Here is an 18,005-nt window from a genome sequence, read left to right as displayed (position 1 = left end):
CTTGAATGAGCTGAGTCATTCTGTAATTCATTATTGGGCCGTGGATTGTACACCAGCAGGGATGCTTCCTTTTAAAAGTTTATGTATATAGGTCTATGCGTACCCCCATTTCCTCACTCACATTCATGTGCAGACAGACACAGACAGACAGACAGACACAGACAGACACAGACAGACACAGACAGACACAGACAGACAGACACAGACAGACACAGACAGACAGACACAGACAGACAGACAGACAGACACAGACAGACAGACACAGACAGACAGACAGACACAGACAGACAGACACAGACAGACAGACACAGACAGACAGACAGACAGACACAGACAGACAGACAGACAGACAGACACAGACAGACAGACACAGACAGACAGACACAGACAGACAGACACAGACAGACAGACAGACACAGACAGACACAGACAGACAGACAGACACAGACAGACAGACAGACACAGACAGACAGACAGACACAGACAGACAGACAGACACAGACAGACAGACAGACACAGACAGACAGACACAGACAGACAGACACAGACAGACAGACACAGACAGACAGACACAGACAGACAGACACAGACAGACAGACACAGACAGACACAGACAGACAGACACAGACAGACAGACACAGACAGACAGACACAGACAGACAGACACAGACAGACAGACACAGACAGACAGACACAGACAGACAGACACAGACAGACAGACACAGACAGACAGACACAGACAGACAGACAGACACAGACAGACAGACAGACACAGACAGACAGGCGCAGACGCAGGCAGACAGTCACACTGACGCGCAGACGCAGGCAGACAGTCACACACAGACAGAGAGAGGGAGAATGTCATTGTGGCACGCGGAGCCCAAAGCAAGAAACGTGTAGCAATGGGCTGATCAATTCGCGCTACAAGGAACATACACACGAAAACACAAACGGACGAAGCGCGCTTCGTCCGTTTGTGTTTCCGTGTGTATGTCCCTTGTAGCGCGAATTGATCAGTATGAAGCACCAACTAGCCCCCGCTCTTGCAGTGTAGCAATGTGATCGCAAGGTCATCAGCAGTCGGAGGCTAATGAAGATTAAAGGTTATGACATCACTCCATCAGGCCTTTCACACTTGCATGCGGCTGGCTGACTAGCGGCAAACCAACTGCCAGAAGTCCTGTAGTTTACAAGTCTATCGCACTGTCTACCGCTTGTCAGGGAAAGCAACTGCTAGCATGAGCAAGCCATGTAAATGGCATCCAGTTAGAGTTTTCATAGTGGAACTGATTTGGAACACCTGCACGCGACGTGTACTAACCACTGCTCAGCTGAAACCACCTTAGACCTCGCAAATAGGTCGGCTGTGCATATAGGTCTACCTTCTACATTCAGATGGCCGTTTTTCAAACAAAAGAAACGTCTGCTTATGCTTGGCAGTAGACAGTATTTCCCCAGGCATGCAGTGTTTTTTTTGTTGGTCATCAGCTCCCACTATTGTTCAGCTTGAATTAATGTTTTCATATGCCACGATGTACGTACTTGGTTTAAGTCGTTTCCGTGAAGCCGGTGCCTAACTGTATCTGCCAGGGATTCCCGTAAAAGCTCCTGTGCAAAACTAGGCTGTCATGCTCAGTGGAGGTCAGTAGTCTTTGAACTTGTTGATGCACTTAGTCACTGGTATTGCGGGCCTCTTTTGCCATTTTAAGTTTCCCTTCTTTTAGTTTTGTGTGCTAAAGTGGGCATGTTGAATCTTTGTGGTTGTGCTGGTACTATGAAATATAATATGCTCGTTGCTGTTCAGATGGCTGATCAGCTTTCTCCATGTCATGTGTCATGTGCTTTAAGGTTGTGGCTAACAGCATGCTTTAGTTGATTTGGCACTCTTCAACTTGTACTTTCTGATCCCTGCCTGACTGGTTATAGGCATTATGCTGTGTGTGTTCGGTACAACTGTTGGATTTAGAGCTTCACTTGTTGTAAAATCGTCTGCAGTGAATGGACATGATACACAAGAATAAGTGAAGTAACTGTCTTTCTTAATATCTGATCACAAAACTTGCCACCATTTATGTTGCCTCTTTTATCTTTTTTTCTTGACGTAACAGTTTCCTCACTATAAGCATGTTTTCAGTGCAACATAACTTGTAGCATAGCATGAACTTAGGAATTACCTCATTGGTGTGCAAAATCTTATATAGATGCCGTAGTGGAGGGCTCTGGAATAATTTCAACCACCTGGGGAGCGCATGTTGAAGATCCCCAGGTGGTCGAAATTATTCCGGAGACCTCCACTACGGCACCTCTTTCTTTCCTCTTTCCCTCCCACCTTCTTCCCTTCCCTTACAATGTGGTTTGGGTGTCCACCTAGATGTGAGACAATAACTGCACCATTTCCTTAACTCAAAAATCAGTTTTCAATTTGATTTTCTTTCGGCCCTTTGCATTACTGCAAGTTGTGTATTGTATTTGAAAGAGTGGCAATTCTTATTGCCTTGAAAAACTTCTGAAAGACTCTGGCAGCAGTGAAACTTCAGCATAAGTTGTCATCCCTGACTACTAGGAGACTTTCTTTAGGGAAACTATGATACGTACGTTCATACCGGGAAAGTTAACAGCTAGGGTTGAGATGATGATTGGGGTTAATGTATCTTTGACTGCTAGTACGTTGTGATGGAAAATGCATGAGAGGGGCACATGCCACCTTGTGGTTGAATATAAAAGGAGGAAAAGCTGAATTGTTGGCGCAGGAAGTGTGTTGGCATTGGAAAACAAGGGGAGCTTAAGTCATGCATCTGAAGTCACTTGGTTTCTCCCAAGGAGTGCCTTTGAACTCAAGAAATAAATTTTGCCACACCTTTGCTAGAATGTTGAGCAGATGCCGAGCGTTTGGACTTTTAAGGCCCCTCGGCAGAGGCAACACACCACTTTGGCCCCAGCTTCCTGCAGACGGCACCTCCGGCCTGACCCGACCGGGGGAAATCGGCAGTCACCTTTCCCTATCCTCCCCTCTATCTTTAACTTTCCTATTTCTTTCTTACAACTCTCCTGTCTCCTCCTCTTTTCTTTATTTTTTTCACTTTTCATAGGCGGCTAGGGTTAACCTTATGTGGCCAACTACCCTGAGTTGCTTCATATTTGGTTATAGTTGGGGTGTACAGCTGGCGTGGGCAGGGCTTGCTTGCAAGTACCTGTCCCGTCCCCTTGTTGGGCTCCATGGTGGGTGGCTGGCACCGTAGCTGAACAATACACATATCCTATGGCTCCCCCTCCTTCATCAAACGATCGCCCTCTCAAGAGAGGGCGGACCGAAGTAACGAAGCAGTTTGTACAGAAAACGAAAGAAGTCTTCTCAAAATATCACGTAGTCCACAGTGAAGATCCTGAAAAGCCAGCAAGGAAAATATCACCATTTATGGTTGCGAAGAGTCTCAAAGAAGCCTTAGGCCCCGGTTACAAGGTGACAAAACTAGCTAGCAGAGACTTGCTCCTAGAAATGCGTGACAAAGTTCAAGATTCTAAACTCTCAAACATTCTGACATTTGGGGACATTCGTGTCTCTGTCACACCCCACAGGTCACTAAACACTGTCCATGGAGTGATCTCTGAAATCGACTTACTGGATATCACCGAAGAGGAAATGCTGGATGGCCTAAGCGATCAAAATATTACCAAAGTTCAACGAATCAAAATAAGAAAAGAAAACAAAGAAATCCCAACGAAGCATCTTGTACTTACTTTCACTTGTTGTACACTCCCTGACTCCATCGAAGTGGGGCACACAAAGATTGCCGTGAGACCTTACATTCCAAATCCCAGACGGTGCTTCAGTTGCCAAAGATTTGGCCATGGATCCCAGAGTTGCCGTGGCCGCAAAACGTGCGCAAAATGTGCTTCAAAAGAACACGCCTCAGAAAACTGCGAAGCAGCATTCCGCTGCGCTAACTGCCAAGGCGAACACCCAGCCTACTCCAGGTCTTGCCCATCGTGGAAAACGGAAAAAGAAATCATCACACTGAAAACTAAAGAAAACATTTCATTTAAAGAAGCAAGGACACGTATCAGAATGGCAAGCAATTTTTCACTCTCTGTACATAAAGCTTTGCCGATGTGGTGCGACGGGGCGACCCATCACACCGGCCTCTGGCACCTGCCCAGACCTCGCGCAGTGAGGCTGCGGCGGAGCCATCCTCGCCCCAGGTGGAAGTAGCTAACACTACTCCACCACCTCCAAAGGAGGTCATGCTGCCTCTTGTGGCAACGGACCTCAAGACCTCTGCCCACGAGGCGAGGTCTGTCACAAAGAGCCACGTGCACTCTGCACGTTCGTCCAGCGCCTCTGAAGAGGTGATGGACACGAGCCACGGTAGCTCCGTGCCGTCGACGTCAAAGTACGGCGGAACTCCCTGGATCGGAAAAAAAGAGACAAGCCCCGAATCATGGGGCCAACCTAAACCCACTGCTCACCCTCCACACACAAGATGGCATTCATAATTCATTGGAACTCTAGGGGACTTTTAAATAATTTCATCGACATAAAGGACATCCTAACCTCATTCTCCCCTGTTGCGTTGTGCCTGCAAGAAACTAACCTAGGTCCGCAGCATAAAAATCTACTAAAAAAATATAAGTTATTCCGGCGTGACCGAGAGCATGCAAACAGGCTATCGGGAGGGGTAGCCATCATCGTGCAAAGTGGAATAGCAGCACGTGAGGTGAAACTTACAACTAAATTAGAGGCTGTAGCAGCCACTCTTCTTACATACAAAACTATTACAATGTGCTCTGTATACCTGGAACCAGACCTTAAAGTCACAAACATAGAGCTAGAAAACCTTTTAGCGCAACTACCTTAACTATCTTAACATCGATGAGATTAATAAAAATTTCACAAGTTGCATTCTAGCTGCCGCACACTTAGCTATTCCTCAGTCTTCTGGAGTGGTGCGACAGAATCACAAACCATGGTGGACACAAGACTGCGAGGAAGTGAAAAAACGACAAAACAAAGCATGGGGCACATTTCGCAGGTACCCGACACAAGAAAACCTCATAAATTTTAAAAAAGCCAGAGCTAACGCTCGGTACATTCGTCACAGCGCCGAGAAAGCATCATGGCAAAGTTACATCTCATCCATAAACAGCCAGGTCACGTCGAAAAAAATGTGGGAGCAGGTTCGAAAATTGAACGGCAGCTTCTCACCGTTCACATTTCCTCTTTTGACGACACACGGTGCACAAACAAGTATAAAAGAACAGGCAGGGAGCACTTTAGGGGAGCACTTTGCTGCCGTTTCTAGTTCGTCACACTACACGCACTCATTTCTAAATTAAAAAGATATAGCAGAAAAGCAAAGACTCCCAACTAGTGGCAGCACTAATGAACAATACAATAATCTCTTCACACTCTCAGAAATAAACAGAGTGCTGTCTTCCAGAAAACTAACTGCTCCGGGGCCTGACGAAATACATTATTCAATGCTGGCCCATCTCTCCGAGCCTGCTAAAGAGGCACTTTTGAAACTTTTCAACAAAATAATGATACTAGGGCGAATACCTGAAGATTGGAAGAAAGCTATAATTGTACCATTTCTTAAACCTGAAAAGCCACCTTCCTCCCCAAGCAGTTATAGACCAATAGCCCTTACGAGTTGCTTAGCCAAATCCTTCGAAAGTGTGCTTAATATAAGACTGAATTTTGCCCTTGAATCACGTGAACTCCTTGATATCCATCAACGCTGTTATAAAAAAGGTTGCTCAACGACCGACCATCTAGTTCGCCTTGAAAATACTGTGCGCGAAGCTTTTATACACAAACAAGACTGCCTAGCCGTATTTTTCGATCTGGAGAAAGCATACAACACAACATGGAGGTTTGGAATTCTTCGCAATCTTGCAGAACTTGGCATTCACGGCAGGATGTTAAACTGCCTAAATGATTTCCTGTCGAACCGCAAATTTCAAGTACGCCAGGGATCAACCCTTTCCAGAAACTTCATTCAAGAGAACGGGGTTCCTCAGGGGTGTGTTTTAAGCACAACACTCTTTGTTGTAAAAATGAATTCCATAAGCAAAATAATCCTAAAGTCAATTATGTATTCTGTCTATGTCGATGATCTCCAAATAGCCTCCACGTCCTCCAACGTAACAACCTGTGAGAGACAAATACAGCTAACAATAAATAAACTGGCAACATGGGCAGACAAAAATGGATTCCAATTCTCCACACAAAAAACAGTGGGTGTCCTGTTCTCAATAAAACGAGGCCTACAATCAAACCCCACATTATATCTGAACAATACCGAACTACCTATAAAGAATGAAACAAAATTTCTAGGCATTACTTTTGACAAAAAACTAACTTTCCTACCTCATATTAACAGTCTCAAAAAGAAAGCCTCTCGATACTTGAACATACTTAAGGTACTCTCTCGAAAACACTGGGGTTCCAATAGGACCAGCCTTTTACAAATTTATCGCTCTGTAGTGCACTCTACCTTAGATTATGGTTGTATCATGTACGGGTCAGCGAGACCGTCGTATCTCAAACAACTGGATCCAGTACATAACCTAGGTTTACGTCTCTCCACTGGTGCATACAGGACATCGCTCATTAACAGTTTGCATTTAGAAACTAACGAACCATCACTTACACACAGAAGAGCCATGCTCACATGCTCGTACATCCTAAAATTCCGGTCACTGCAGAAACATCTGTTATCCTATAGCCACAAAGTGTCCATCTAGAATACTCTTTAATAACAAACCGCAAGCTACCAGACCACTACTACTGTGATTTGAAGAGATGTGCCAGGATCTCGGCGCACTAAACACATTGCCTGGTATTGCGCAAAGACAAAATCCACTGCCACCATGGTACAATATCCCTGCAGTCTGCGATTTCACCCTTACACAGTTCCATAAAAAACAAACTCCACAACAACATATATTACAAGAATTTCTCGCACTCGAGGAAAAGTACAGTACTTTCACAGCATTTTACACAGATGGTTCAAAAACAGATCTCTATGTTGGAAGTGCAGTGGTACAAGGGGATTGGAATCAAATAGTAAGACTTCCACAGTGTGCATCCATCTGCACTGCCGAATGTCACGCCATCTCTCTAGCCATAAAAAAAATAGTAAATGAGAACCTCGCGAACAGTATATACACAGACTCACTAAGTGTACTTAGAGCCCTCCACTCAAGAAATGCAATCAGTCCACTACTTGGTGACCTCATACACAACATAACAACATCCATAGCTCAAGGACAAAACATAAAACTCTGCTGGGTACCAAGCCATATTGGAATTCAAGGCAACGAGAGAGCAGACTTGTGTGCTGCTAAAGCCCGTTGCAAGTGAATAAACAAAGTAAACATACCCTTTAATGATTGCATGCACTTAGTACACCGTAAATTAAGGAAAAATGGCACTTAACTTGGAACAATGAAGTAAATAACAAACTACATTTGATAAAGCCAGTTTTAGATGAATGGAAGTCTTGCACACACCAGGAACGTTTTAAAGAAGTGATTCTCTGCCGGCTTCGTATAGGACATACACATCTTACTCATAACTTTCTATTGACAAAACAAGCAAAACCTCTTTGTGAGAAGTGCGGAGAGGAATTAACAATAAATCACATTTTACTGTCATGTACAAAAGTAGAAAAACTAAGGAAAAAGTATTTTACACAGTTTTATAATTACTACATTCCTATGCACCCGATGTTATTGTTGGGAGAAGATGAAATTGTTAACACAGCTTGCGTGTTTGGTTTTTTAAGAGAAGCAGGTCTGCTCAACAATCTCTAAATTTTTATCCACTGCCTCACTATACCTTAAGATGCACTTCAGCCACCTTCTCATTCCTGAGAAAGGGACTGAGGTTTTTATCTGGTTGGTTGGGAGGCTCAACGTCCTTTCCCAGCCAAGGATGGCCGCGGAGCCTACCTGACCTTCTTAACGCTTTTATCATTAGCCATTTATAAAAATTTTTTTTCATCTGTCGTCACTAGATAACACATACCAATGTTATAGGCTCTCTACACCGGCGATTATTTTAATATTCCTATAGAATTCTGCACAGGACAATTCCCTCATACCCCGAGCTTGGTTCATGATGGCCTCAGTTGCCTATGTGCCATAAAACCCAACAAACAACAACAACCTTTGCTGGAAGGTGGATTTCTAGCAGTGGCACCTAAACAAAACTATTGCTCATTTTAATTGAACAACTAGTTTGCTTTTCGTGGCAATGGTGGTGCTTGCTTGTCTGCTGCATCCCTGGCCTTTTCCCTCTTGCAGGGCCCTTGTGTAAGCGTGACCCTTGGAAGAAGCAGCCTTGTGCCAACGGAGGTACCTGCGTGGAGGATTGGCGGGGCAACAGCACGCGGTGCCAGTGTAAGGGGCCCTGGACGGGCAGTGCGTGCCAGGAGCCTGCGCCCGATGCCCAGTGTGACCGGCCAGAGCAGCAGTGCCAGAATGGCGGCAGCTGTACGCCTGGCAGTGGCCCAGGTCGCACTTTTTGTCTGTGTCCGTCAGGTAGGTCAGCCAGTGAGAAGAGCATGTTGGTGGCATGAACAGAGTGTGAAACTCTTCTGAAAGATAGAGAACAGAGTGGCAGTGTGTGCGCCTCTTTCAATGGAAATGAGGTGGATGGAGTGCTCTTTGCTCTGTTGACATGCTGTCAACCAGCTCACACGTCATGGAAGCATTGTCACTGTATCTGTAGAAGGGAAAGTGGTGCGACATGGGAGAAGCTCAATTGCTGCTTTTGGCCTCTTGGCTGTTTCAGCCTTGCAGTTTGGGCGGGTAAGTAAGCAGTGGGCCAGAAAACTGGTTGATCGGAAGACGAGTCACGCAGTCAGCTTACTGAACAGTTAATTAAAAGGTTGCCCAGTAATCAAAGAATACAATAAAAAATGTATTGGAGGTGTTCAGTCACTTGAGTTGTACAGAGAGTGCTTTATACTGTCAGCCAAGCAAACAGCCCATCAATTCAGGCGTATAGTTTGCTGAATGAACTGAGTACCGCAGACTCCCGTAAAGACAAACTCAGTTCAGAAAAGCTTGGTTGGCACGAATTTCCAGATATAATAAACAGTGCAAGGACATTTGGACGACACTTGGTCAGTAAACTCAATGTAAAAGAAAAAAAAAATCTACTAAGCCGCTTGGTACGTTTCGTTTCTCTGCTAAGGCAAGCTCTCGCAGTGACATTGAGCCATGGCAACTCTGCGCAGTGGTACTTGCGGAACATCCGCATGCACTCTTGAAGCAAGCTATTTAAAAAAAGAAAAAAGAGTGTCTTTCTCATGCCTTCGTGCCTGTCTGAGGTGAGTGCGGTGGGTGATACGCATGCAGCGCAGAGATCCGAGATGGCCAGATCTTGGCGTTGTGTCCACCACCTGCTGTGCATTTCCTGCAGTGGATGAAAAGGTGCATGGGCAATGGACCTGCTGTGGAACTGGCAGCAGTTGTGCTAATGAAGGAGTGAGATGAGAGAGAGAGAGAGGGCCAAAAAGTCATGTGAATTTGGAACCTGTACCATGCAGTTAGCCAGTGGGGTACTCCTAGCATGCTCTGCTCTAAAGGGAAACTGAAAATAAAAACAGAAAAAGAACTGAAAAAGGGGGAAACTGAGGAGGAAAGAGAGGTAAAAGAGAGAGAGAGAAAAATGCCAATGTTTCTGAGTGGGATCACATCTTCTTGTGCCATGCTCTTACTCTCTTACTTTTTGGTCATGTGTAGTGCAATCAATTTTCTTTTGCGGTTATCTTCTTGTTGCATTGCCACTTTATTTACTGCTTTCACGTAGCGGTATTTGGGTAAACCTGGCATGTTTGTACGTATTTTTTTGGGAGCAATTCTCATAATATAAACAAATTTTCATGGCCCAAGTTCATTTTAAAGGTAGTCGACTGTAGCTGTTTACAGATTCTTCCAATGAACGGTAATTTTACTTGCCAAGGTATTTTTCCTGCAAAAAGATGAAAAGGAAAAAAAACTTTAGGCAGTATAAAAAGCTGCTAAAGTGGCTGTTCAGCATAGATTCCTGCTTCATATTTTCTGGCGCATAGCAGAACAAGTGCAGTAATCCTTTCTTCACCTGAACTCTGAGATCTCGAAATATCGGTTTGGTTTACGTTTTTTTTCTATGTTGCCTAGTAAACTCCAGCAAGTGCTGTGTGTTTGACGCTGCTTATCTCGAATGGTTTTTGGGACAAAATTTAAATATCTTAGACCCCCTTCCCTCCTACCCCAAGGAAAAGAAAACAAAGCAAAGAACAGAAACATTGGCTAGTGGTATTCATGACCCTTAGGCCATGTTTGCAAGGGGGGGGGAGCCACTGAAAAAATGTGTCAGCATGCCGCAATATGTTCTCTTCACTGCCATTTTGTACTGGTCTGTGGTGTGTGTACAAGGTGGGGATAAAGTTCATTTCTCTGGGAAGTAATAGTCGGGGAGACGGAGAGGGTCGTGCAGAAAGGAGTGAGAGCCTCCGAGCCCACACCCTCTCCCCCTTCCAACACATTTGAGCCCATTTCCTCCATTCTCTTCCATCATCATTTGAGCCGCGGCAGAGGTGGCAGCAGTAAGTGTCACTGTTTTGTTATCAACACAGTTGCGCACTTAATGTTGATGTTGTTCTTTGTTTGGCAGGTTTCTTGAGTTGCTGTGCTACTACACAGGACTCTAAGATGTGCTAAGTTTGTCTAGTGGAATTTGTTGCAAAATAAAGATGGGTAGGTAGAAAACTAAATTTTTTAAATGCACAATCAATAAACGAAGAATATCTTTGTCTTGCTTTTCACAGGGGTATGCAAATATTCGAAATTTTGATTATGAATCGAGTATGTTTGATATTCAATTTGTATTCGAGAAATTGATAGCAGAAAATTTCAAAATATTCGAAAATTCTCATATACTCACCAGCAATCGCTTACCGCACCGACTTTCATAAATTTGACCGTGGTGAAACCACAGCATCTGGGCAAATTATCCGACGATCAAGTTTAAAGTTCCGGGAAAGCAATACAAAGTCCTATTCCCTTCCTTCTCTGTCATCTGCCGCCGCGGTGGCTCAGCGGTTATGGTGCTCGGCTGCTGAACCGAAAGACGCGGGTTCGATCCCGGCCACGGCGGCTAGAATTTCTTTGGAGGAGAAATTCTAGAGGCCCGTGTACTGTGCGATGTCAGTGCACGTTAAAGAACCCCAGGTGGTCGAAATTTCCGGAGCCCTCCACTACGGCGTCTCTCATAGCCTTAGTCACTTTGGGACGTTAAACCCCATAAACCATAAACCATAAACCTTCTCTGTCGTCTTTTGCTTGGATCGATCTCATTCCGGCGCCCCTAGGTTTGACCTCTTACGAAATTCCGCAAGTAGGCTTTCTCACATGTCACAAGTGCTGCAAACAAGATGGCCGACAGCCTGCTTCGAACAATCATAACGTGAAAGCGCACTTTTTTTTTATTCATTCCCCAATATGTTACATACTTAATGCCCACACCCACGGCATTCGTTTTGTTGCCTTCATAAATCTCTAAGCGTAACCTCCGGCATCTCGTTTTGGCCAGCTATGATATGTGGGAAAGCCTATTTGTGGATGGTGAGAGAACAGCGCAAGGGACGAGACACAAGGAAAGAAACATTGAAAGACACGCAGGGGCGCTCCGTCCGTCCGTCTGTCTGTCTGTCTGTGTTTCGTTCCTTGTGTCGCATCCCATGCGCTGTTCCCTGAATTAGCGAAAGCGCCAACTAGCCTTCCAACTCGCTCTAATGAACTACTTGTGCATTTTATAAATCGATTTTTGGGTAACCTGGGCATTTCTTCTGGTCCCTTGAACTCTGAATTATCGAGGTTTTACTAGCCATCATGTTATTTTTTGTTTCAAGTCTTGTCATGTTACTTTATTTTCTTTTATCTTTTTTTTGCAGTGGGTAGCACTATGAAAAAACAACTTTGGACAGGGGCAGAGAGATGCCAAACAGAATGAGCGCTAAAATTTCAACTTTTTATTATCCAGACGGGGTACGCTTTAAAAGGAAAGGGGAGGGGTTGTCACATGCAGTCATGATTGTTTTGATACCAGGTAGGGGTATCTTTTCTGGTGAGTTTGATGGATGGGCTGCTCGCATATGCTTCTTTCATTCTCATCATCGTGAAGGCTTCATTTCTTTCTCCTACTTTCTTGTCTTTCGATTTTTTTATTGTGGTTGTTTCACTGAACAACAGTTTGCATATTTCTTTCTTAACTTTGTTTTCCTTCTTGTATTTGCTATACCAACTAGCCTAATGCTATACCAACTAGCCCCAGTCGTTGGTTTAATGTTGTCATTTTATGAATTTCAATTTGCATGACCACATTACAGGTCGGATACTGTTGTGCTGTCTGATCAAGTAGCATGCATTTCTGTGCATATCATGTATTTTATACAGTGCTGAGGCAATCTAGTTTTGTTTATTTCAGTTTCTAAGACCGTACGCCATCTTGAAGAAAATAAGGGCAACAACATTGGATTCTTTATCATTTTCTGAAAAATTTTTTTTTGTACTGAATAGATATTTGATATTCGATTCAATATTCGAAGCCATTTTTTCTTCATATTCGTTTTTGAAAATTTCAATATTCACATACCCCTGCTTTTCACAAAACTGTGTTTGTTTCAACAACGTTCTTTGTTTTGTTTTTATGATTTCCGGTTAATGCCGGTTTACTGTATTACAAACATGTGTGCGCTAGTACAGAGAGTAATGCAGCTACAGACATGGCTTCCTCCACGATTCAACTTCTGGTGCGTTTTTTTTTTTATCCTGTCATGTGGCCTGGCAGGATATGCAGGTGTCCATTGTGAGCTGCACGTGGGCGAGTGTCAGCTGGGCCTGTGCCGCCATGGTGGTGTCTGCACTGAAGGCGCCATGGGGCCACTTTGCAACTGCCTGAACACAGGTGGGTGCTACAGGAGGCCAAGGAATACCGGTGCTAGCCACCATCTTTTTTGACTTGCCTGTTTCTATCGAATTCCAAGGCATGCAGACTGACCCACTCTGTGGCATGATACTGGTACCAGTGCCACAAAATGTTGTTAATTTGGCTGACGAGTTCATGCACTTGGCTTCAAGATAGCAGTAAAGGCACACAAAATTAGCACATGATATTGAGGATGCTGCTTATCTGAGCTGAAATAAAGCACAGTAAATGGACGTAGGCAGGACATGTAGTACATAGAATAGGTGGGCGGTGGTTCCCTAGGGTAACAGTGCGTAGATTCCAAGGGAAGGGAAAGATTGCAAAGGACAGCAGAGAGTAGGGTAGGCTGATTAAATTGGAACGTGTGTGGGGATAGGGTGACAACAGCTGGCACAAGACAGGGTTAATGGAGACCAGTGGGAGAGGCCTTTTTCTAGCAATGGACACAACTGGGCTGGTACTGATGATCATAAATAGTCAGGATACATGCCCTGGGCACTTTCACTGGGGCTTTGAAATTGGGGCTTGTGAAACCTATTGTGATGTAGCGAAGGTGTATTGTTGGCTGAATTGTTGGCTTGAATTCTTTATTTGTTCGACGCATATTCATGCACTAAGGGAACAAATACCTAAGTTCTTGTTGGTTACATGTGGCATTGTTTTAGCTGCTCATCTAACACTAGCCAGCTGTAGTTATCTGGCATTAGGGCACTAGAAGTAGAAGGGTAGTATAGCAGATGATTAATGCAGAATGTGACATAGGAGCGCATCAGTGGTGTTATGTGCGTGATGACAACCGTTCTCACTGCCTGCACAATGCACACATGCTGCACTACTGCCTCGAGCAGTTAGAATGCTCTCATGGTACGTAAAAAGCCTCCTGCTTAAGTGTTCTGGCAAACCACATAGCACTATCATATAGTGAACTGAGTTTTTTTTTTCTTTTTAAACTGCACATAGTGCTTGAAAGCAAGCTGTCTGTTATAGTGCAATCAGTGAGTCTAGATACCAATTGGCTCGTGTACCATTGAGTACCATTTGTTTCTTTGGCTTGTGCACCCATGCTGCAGGCTTCCATGGGCCTTTGTGTGATGAGGACATCGACGAGTGTGCTGACAGTAGCGAAAACGCTTGCTTCAATGGTGGCACCTGCTTCAATCGACCAGGGAGCTTTGAGTGTGCCTGCCCTGCGGGATTTGGTGGGCCACGCTGCGAGCAGCTTGTGGGCCCCTGTGAGGACGGTTCTCCTTGCATGAATGGCGGCGTTTGCCAGGTTGAAGGGGAACTCAGCAGCAGCGCTAACTTCACCTGCCGCTGTACGGGGGCTCACTCGGGGCGCCACTGTGAGCTGCCTCGGTCGCCCTGTCCACACTGGGGTTGTGTCCAGGGTGCTGGCAGCCAGTGCAGGGCGCATCTGTGGTGTGGCTGCATACCTGGATACCGAGAAGGTGAGGGAACTGGTGATCACTAACCTCTTTCCATCATTTAAAAAAAATTTATTTAAACTTAAACCAGTGTATTTAGGTGGAGCAGGGTGTGTTTCTGGGCAAGTTGGTTTGACATCCTGAACATGCAGCGCTGGCAGACGAGGGACAAAGGAGAGACGAGACACCGTGTGTGTGTCATCTCTATTTTGTCCCTTGTCTGCCAGCACTGCATGTTCAGGATACTTAGGTGGTACCTCCAAAGTGGAGTGTATTTTGGTTAGGGGGTAATTACTCATCTGCATTTACCTGTAGCCTTACGTCTGCACTCAGGTGGATGATTAACAGAGTAGTTACTCCGTAATACAGATTTGTGCTCCACCAGAAATTTGTGCACATGTGCTGTTCGTTTATTTTGATACTTGTTCATTCAAATTTCAGTTGCACATACACAGTGCAAGTTTGCTTTTGTTCCACTGTTGCATGTATGTGCAACTCTTCCAAATTTTAAATTGGAACATGTTGAGTTTGGAAATAGTGAGTCATGAGAACTAGTTTGGTCATTATAAGTAGTACTGGTGCATAAATATTTGATTTTTCGAACAGTTTGTAAATAACATTTACTAATCTATTCGATTCTCATTGCACTTTTACTATTCGAAATATTTGAATAGTAACACACAGCAAAACATAGCAGCATAAACAGTGCTTGCTAATTACAGAAACTTGTTTTTGTCACTTCATTTGACTCATCATTTCCTTGAGCCGCCGTAGTGTCTCAGTGGTTCAATCCCAGCCGTGGCTTTTGCTTTTCAGTGGAGGCGAAATGCTAGAAGCCTGTGTACTGTATGATGTCAGTGCACGTTAAAGAACCCCAGGTGGTCGAAATTATCTAGAGCACCCCACTATGGCGTCCCTCATAGCCTGAGTCGCTTTGAGACAAATTCCATAAACATTATCATTTTCTCATAAAATCAACAGCCAGCATGCGGCTAAGCCACACGCATGACAGTGTCCAACCTTTCATAAGAACAACGTGCTGATGGCCATCGACAGTTCCAGGTCTTGGAAACTTTCTGTATAAATAGGGCCCCTCTATTTTGGGGTTTTGCTTTTTCTGGGATTCAGGAGGCGAAAATCGGGTGATGTTTTTTTGAGCTCAAATTCAGGTGAGAATTGGGTTATTCAGATAAAATTTCTGTAGTTTGAGTTTTTTTTTTTTTCAGGTAATTTTTTTTTCAGCTCAAGACAGTTTACTAGAACAGTTCATTGTTCTGTTAGACACAGAGTGCCCTATTTTTGAATATTTTATAAAAACATGGATATTGCTGGTTCGACTAAAAAATTATTTACCAGTTAAGACTTTTTTTTTTTGTAATCTGTTGATGACTGTGATGCCCTACTAACAGAGGTGTTGGGAGTGACAGGGCGGTGTGGATGCTGTCGACTTTGAAATGTTCTGCGAGGTCGACAGCAAGATTGTTGCCGCTGTTGCGCCAACTCAAGTGTGATGAGGGCATTGAGAACGAGGACAGTGGCGACGACTTGGCAGCATAAGATTTCAGCCCTACTGGGGCGGGAGCTGCTCAAGTAGTGGCGGTTATGAGGGCGTTTGCCGAGATGGGGCTCATGGAAAAGCTTTCCCTCAGTCTCACAGATTTCGAGACTGCTGTTGTCGCCGCACGGCCGCCGCCGCGGCAACTGAAAATGACGACCTCCGGTCGTCAGCAAACAAAGTGCATGTATGTACGTGTATTCGTGGGAGATTCATTGTGCCTGAAATTTTCTTCTTTTGGATCGTCAATATTGGCAAATTCGTACCAGTCGGTTAAGCTGTACTACCGGATAGCGCATACTTTCCCGCATCCCCGCCAACTACGTATTAACGGGGTTTCAGTGCACATGCACATCAAAATTATTCAAGGCTTCGGACGGCATACCAGAAATGTGGCTGCTCTTGCCAGCCAATTTGTGTCCTACCAGCCTGCTTTTATTGTCCCACTTTCACCATTTCTAGCTGTTAGTCCCTGCATAATGAACATAACTCTACATATTCAGATTTTCCGAAGAGATGAAGTGCATTCGTTGTGGGAGTAAATAGTTATAGAACAGTGTCTTCTATGTAAGCTGCAAGCCCAAAATCAGCAGCCTGAATTTATTGAGAACACTGATATCTTATGGGGAGAAGTGTTCATTGCACTGTTACTTATTTTGTTACATTGTTATTCTTCTATGAAACCGTGGTAGCTTACTGCCCAAGCAATACAGTGCATTTCTTCCATGCACTGCTTTTACTTTATGTCTACTTGCTGTCTCTGCTGGCGCACTATCAGTTCACTCCCTTTAGGGAAGCACTAAAGGGATCCTGGGTACCTTTTAAGACCCTATTGAATTTTCTGAAACCTCTGCCAACTGAATATGGATTGCACTTTGCACATCGGTTGTGCTCTTGAGGCGTGGGGATTGTCACATTTTGGGCTCACTTGGGGCTTTGTGGATCTTGTTCCTCTTGCTAGTTTATGCTCATTGTTCACTATAATTGGCAACCACATGCTCACCAGCAGCTGCATTCATCAGCTTTCACTCGCACTCAGTGATGCTTATACAGTCGACGACCGAAAATTCGGACGCCTGATTTTTCGGACATGCTTGATTATTCGGACTTTTTCGCGGCACCGCGACATGGCCCATAGAGCCAATGTGTAAGAGCGCTTGAAATTTCGGACGCACCGCAACCGACCACTCGATTTTTCGGACCTCGTTCGCACTCGCCGCCAGTACCCAAGCCGCCATATAATGTGTACAGTGGAACCTCATTAATTCAGACTGCAGGAGATATCGAAAACTTGATCAAACAAAACGAAATTCAAGCTTAAAGGGAGCCTCTTGCGACGCTGAAATTCTGCGCGAGTCGGCACATTGCGCTCGCGTGTTTTCGAATTCGTACTGTCCTTGAATGTTTTCCGCCGCACGAACTTGAACCGCAGTCTGAGTTTACGGAACTCATCTGTGCCGAGTCTTTAGTCCCGAACACGGAACGCGAATACGATCGCGGAGGCTACGCGCACGCCGTGGCCTCCGCGATCGAAGCGCGCTCCGGGCGCGCCGCCGGATCTTATCGCGGCCGCGATCTGCTCCGGCGCTGCGCCGTTCGCGGAGGCCACGCGCGCGCACCGGAGCTTCCAAGTGCCGTCTATGGATGGTGCCGTGATCATTATCGTCAACATTTTTCTCGGTCGCGATTTTCCGCTGTTCACTTCGGCATCAGTATCGCCAGCTCCAGCCTTTCGTGGCGTGTTAGCGCGTTCGCCGTGATAGTGGCTTTCGCGTGCTGCCGCCGAGCTTCACAGTTCTAGCGCGTTGGCAAGCACCTTAAGCTACACGGCTGGGAGTTAGCTCTCGAACGCGGTCGGTAAAGGCTGATTCACACGACGGACCATTCGCCCGCGGCCCGCGCACTACGTGTGCATGCGTCAGCACTTTGAGGGGCGCGCTGTCGGCCGCCATCCATCCATGCATCCAGCGCGCCTCTCAAAGTGCTGACGCATGAACACGTAGTGCGCGGGCCGCGGGCGAACGGTCCGTCGTGTGAATCGGCC

The 18,005-nt window shown here is 45.2% G+C and overlaps 1 protein-coding gene across 1 annotated transcript in view; it reads left to right on the top strand.

Moving 5' to 3' along the window:
* The window catches only part of crb (cell polarity complex component crumbs), a 206,270-nt gene that overhangs the window by 101,720 nt on the left and 86,545 nt on the right, over positions 1 to 18,005 (top strand). The window contains exons 5-7 of the mRNA XM_089583659.1: positions 8,311 to 8,547; positions 12,845 to 12,961; positions 14,053 to 14,430. Coding sequence (XP_089439785.1) covers positions 8,311 to 8,547; positions 12,845 to 12,961; positions 14,053 to 14,430 — 732 coding nt within the window. The remainder of the gene's footprint in view (positions 1 to 8,310; positions 8,548 to 12,844; positions 12,962 to 14,052; positions 14,431 to 18,005) is intronic.

This window comes from Amblyomma mixtum, chromosome 3, assembly GCF_055824585.1.
Source record: "Amblyomma mixtum isolate Tamu chromosome 3, ASM5582458v1, whole genome shotgun sequence".
Classification (NCBI taxonomy): Eukaryota; Metazoa; Arthropoda; class Arachnida; order Ixodida; family Ixodidae; genus Amblyomma; species Amblyomma mixtum.
This window is presented reverse-complemented; position numbering and strand designations above follow the sequence as displayed.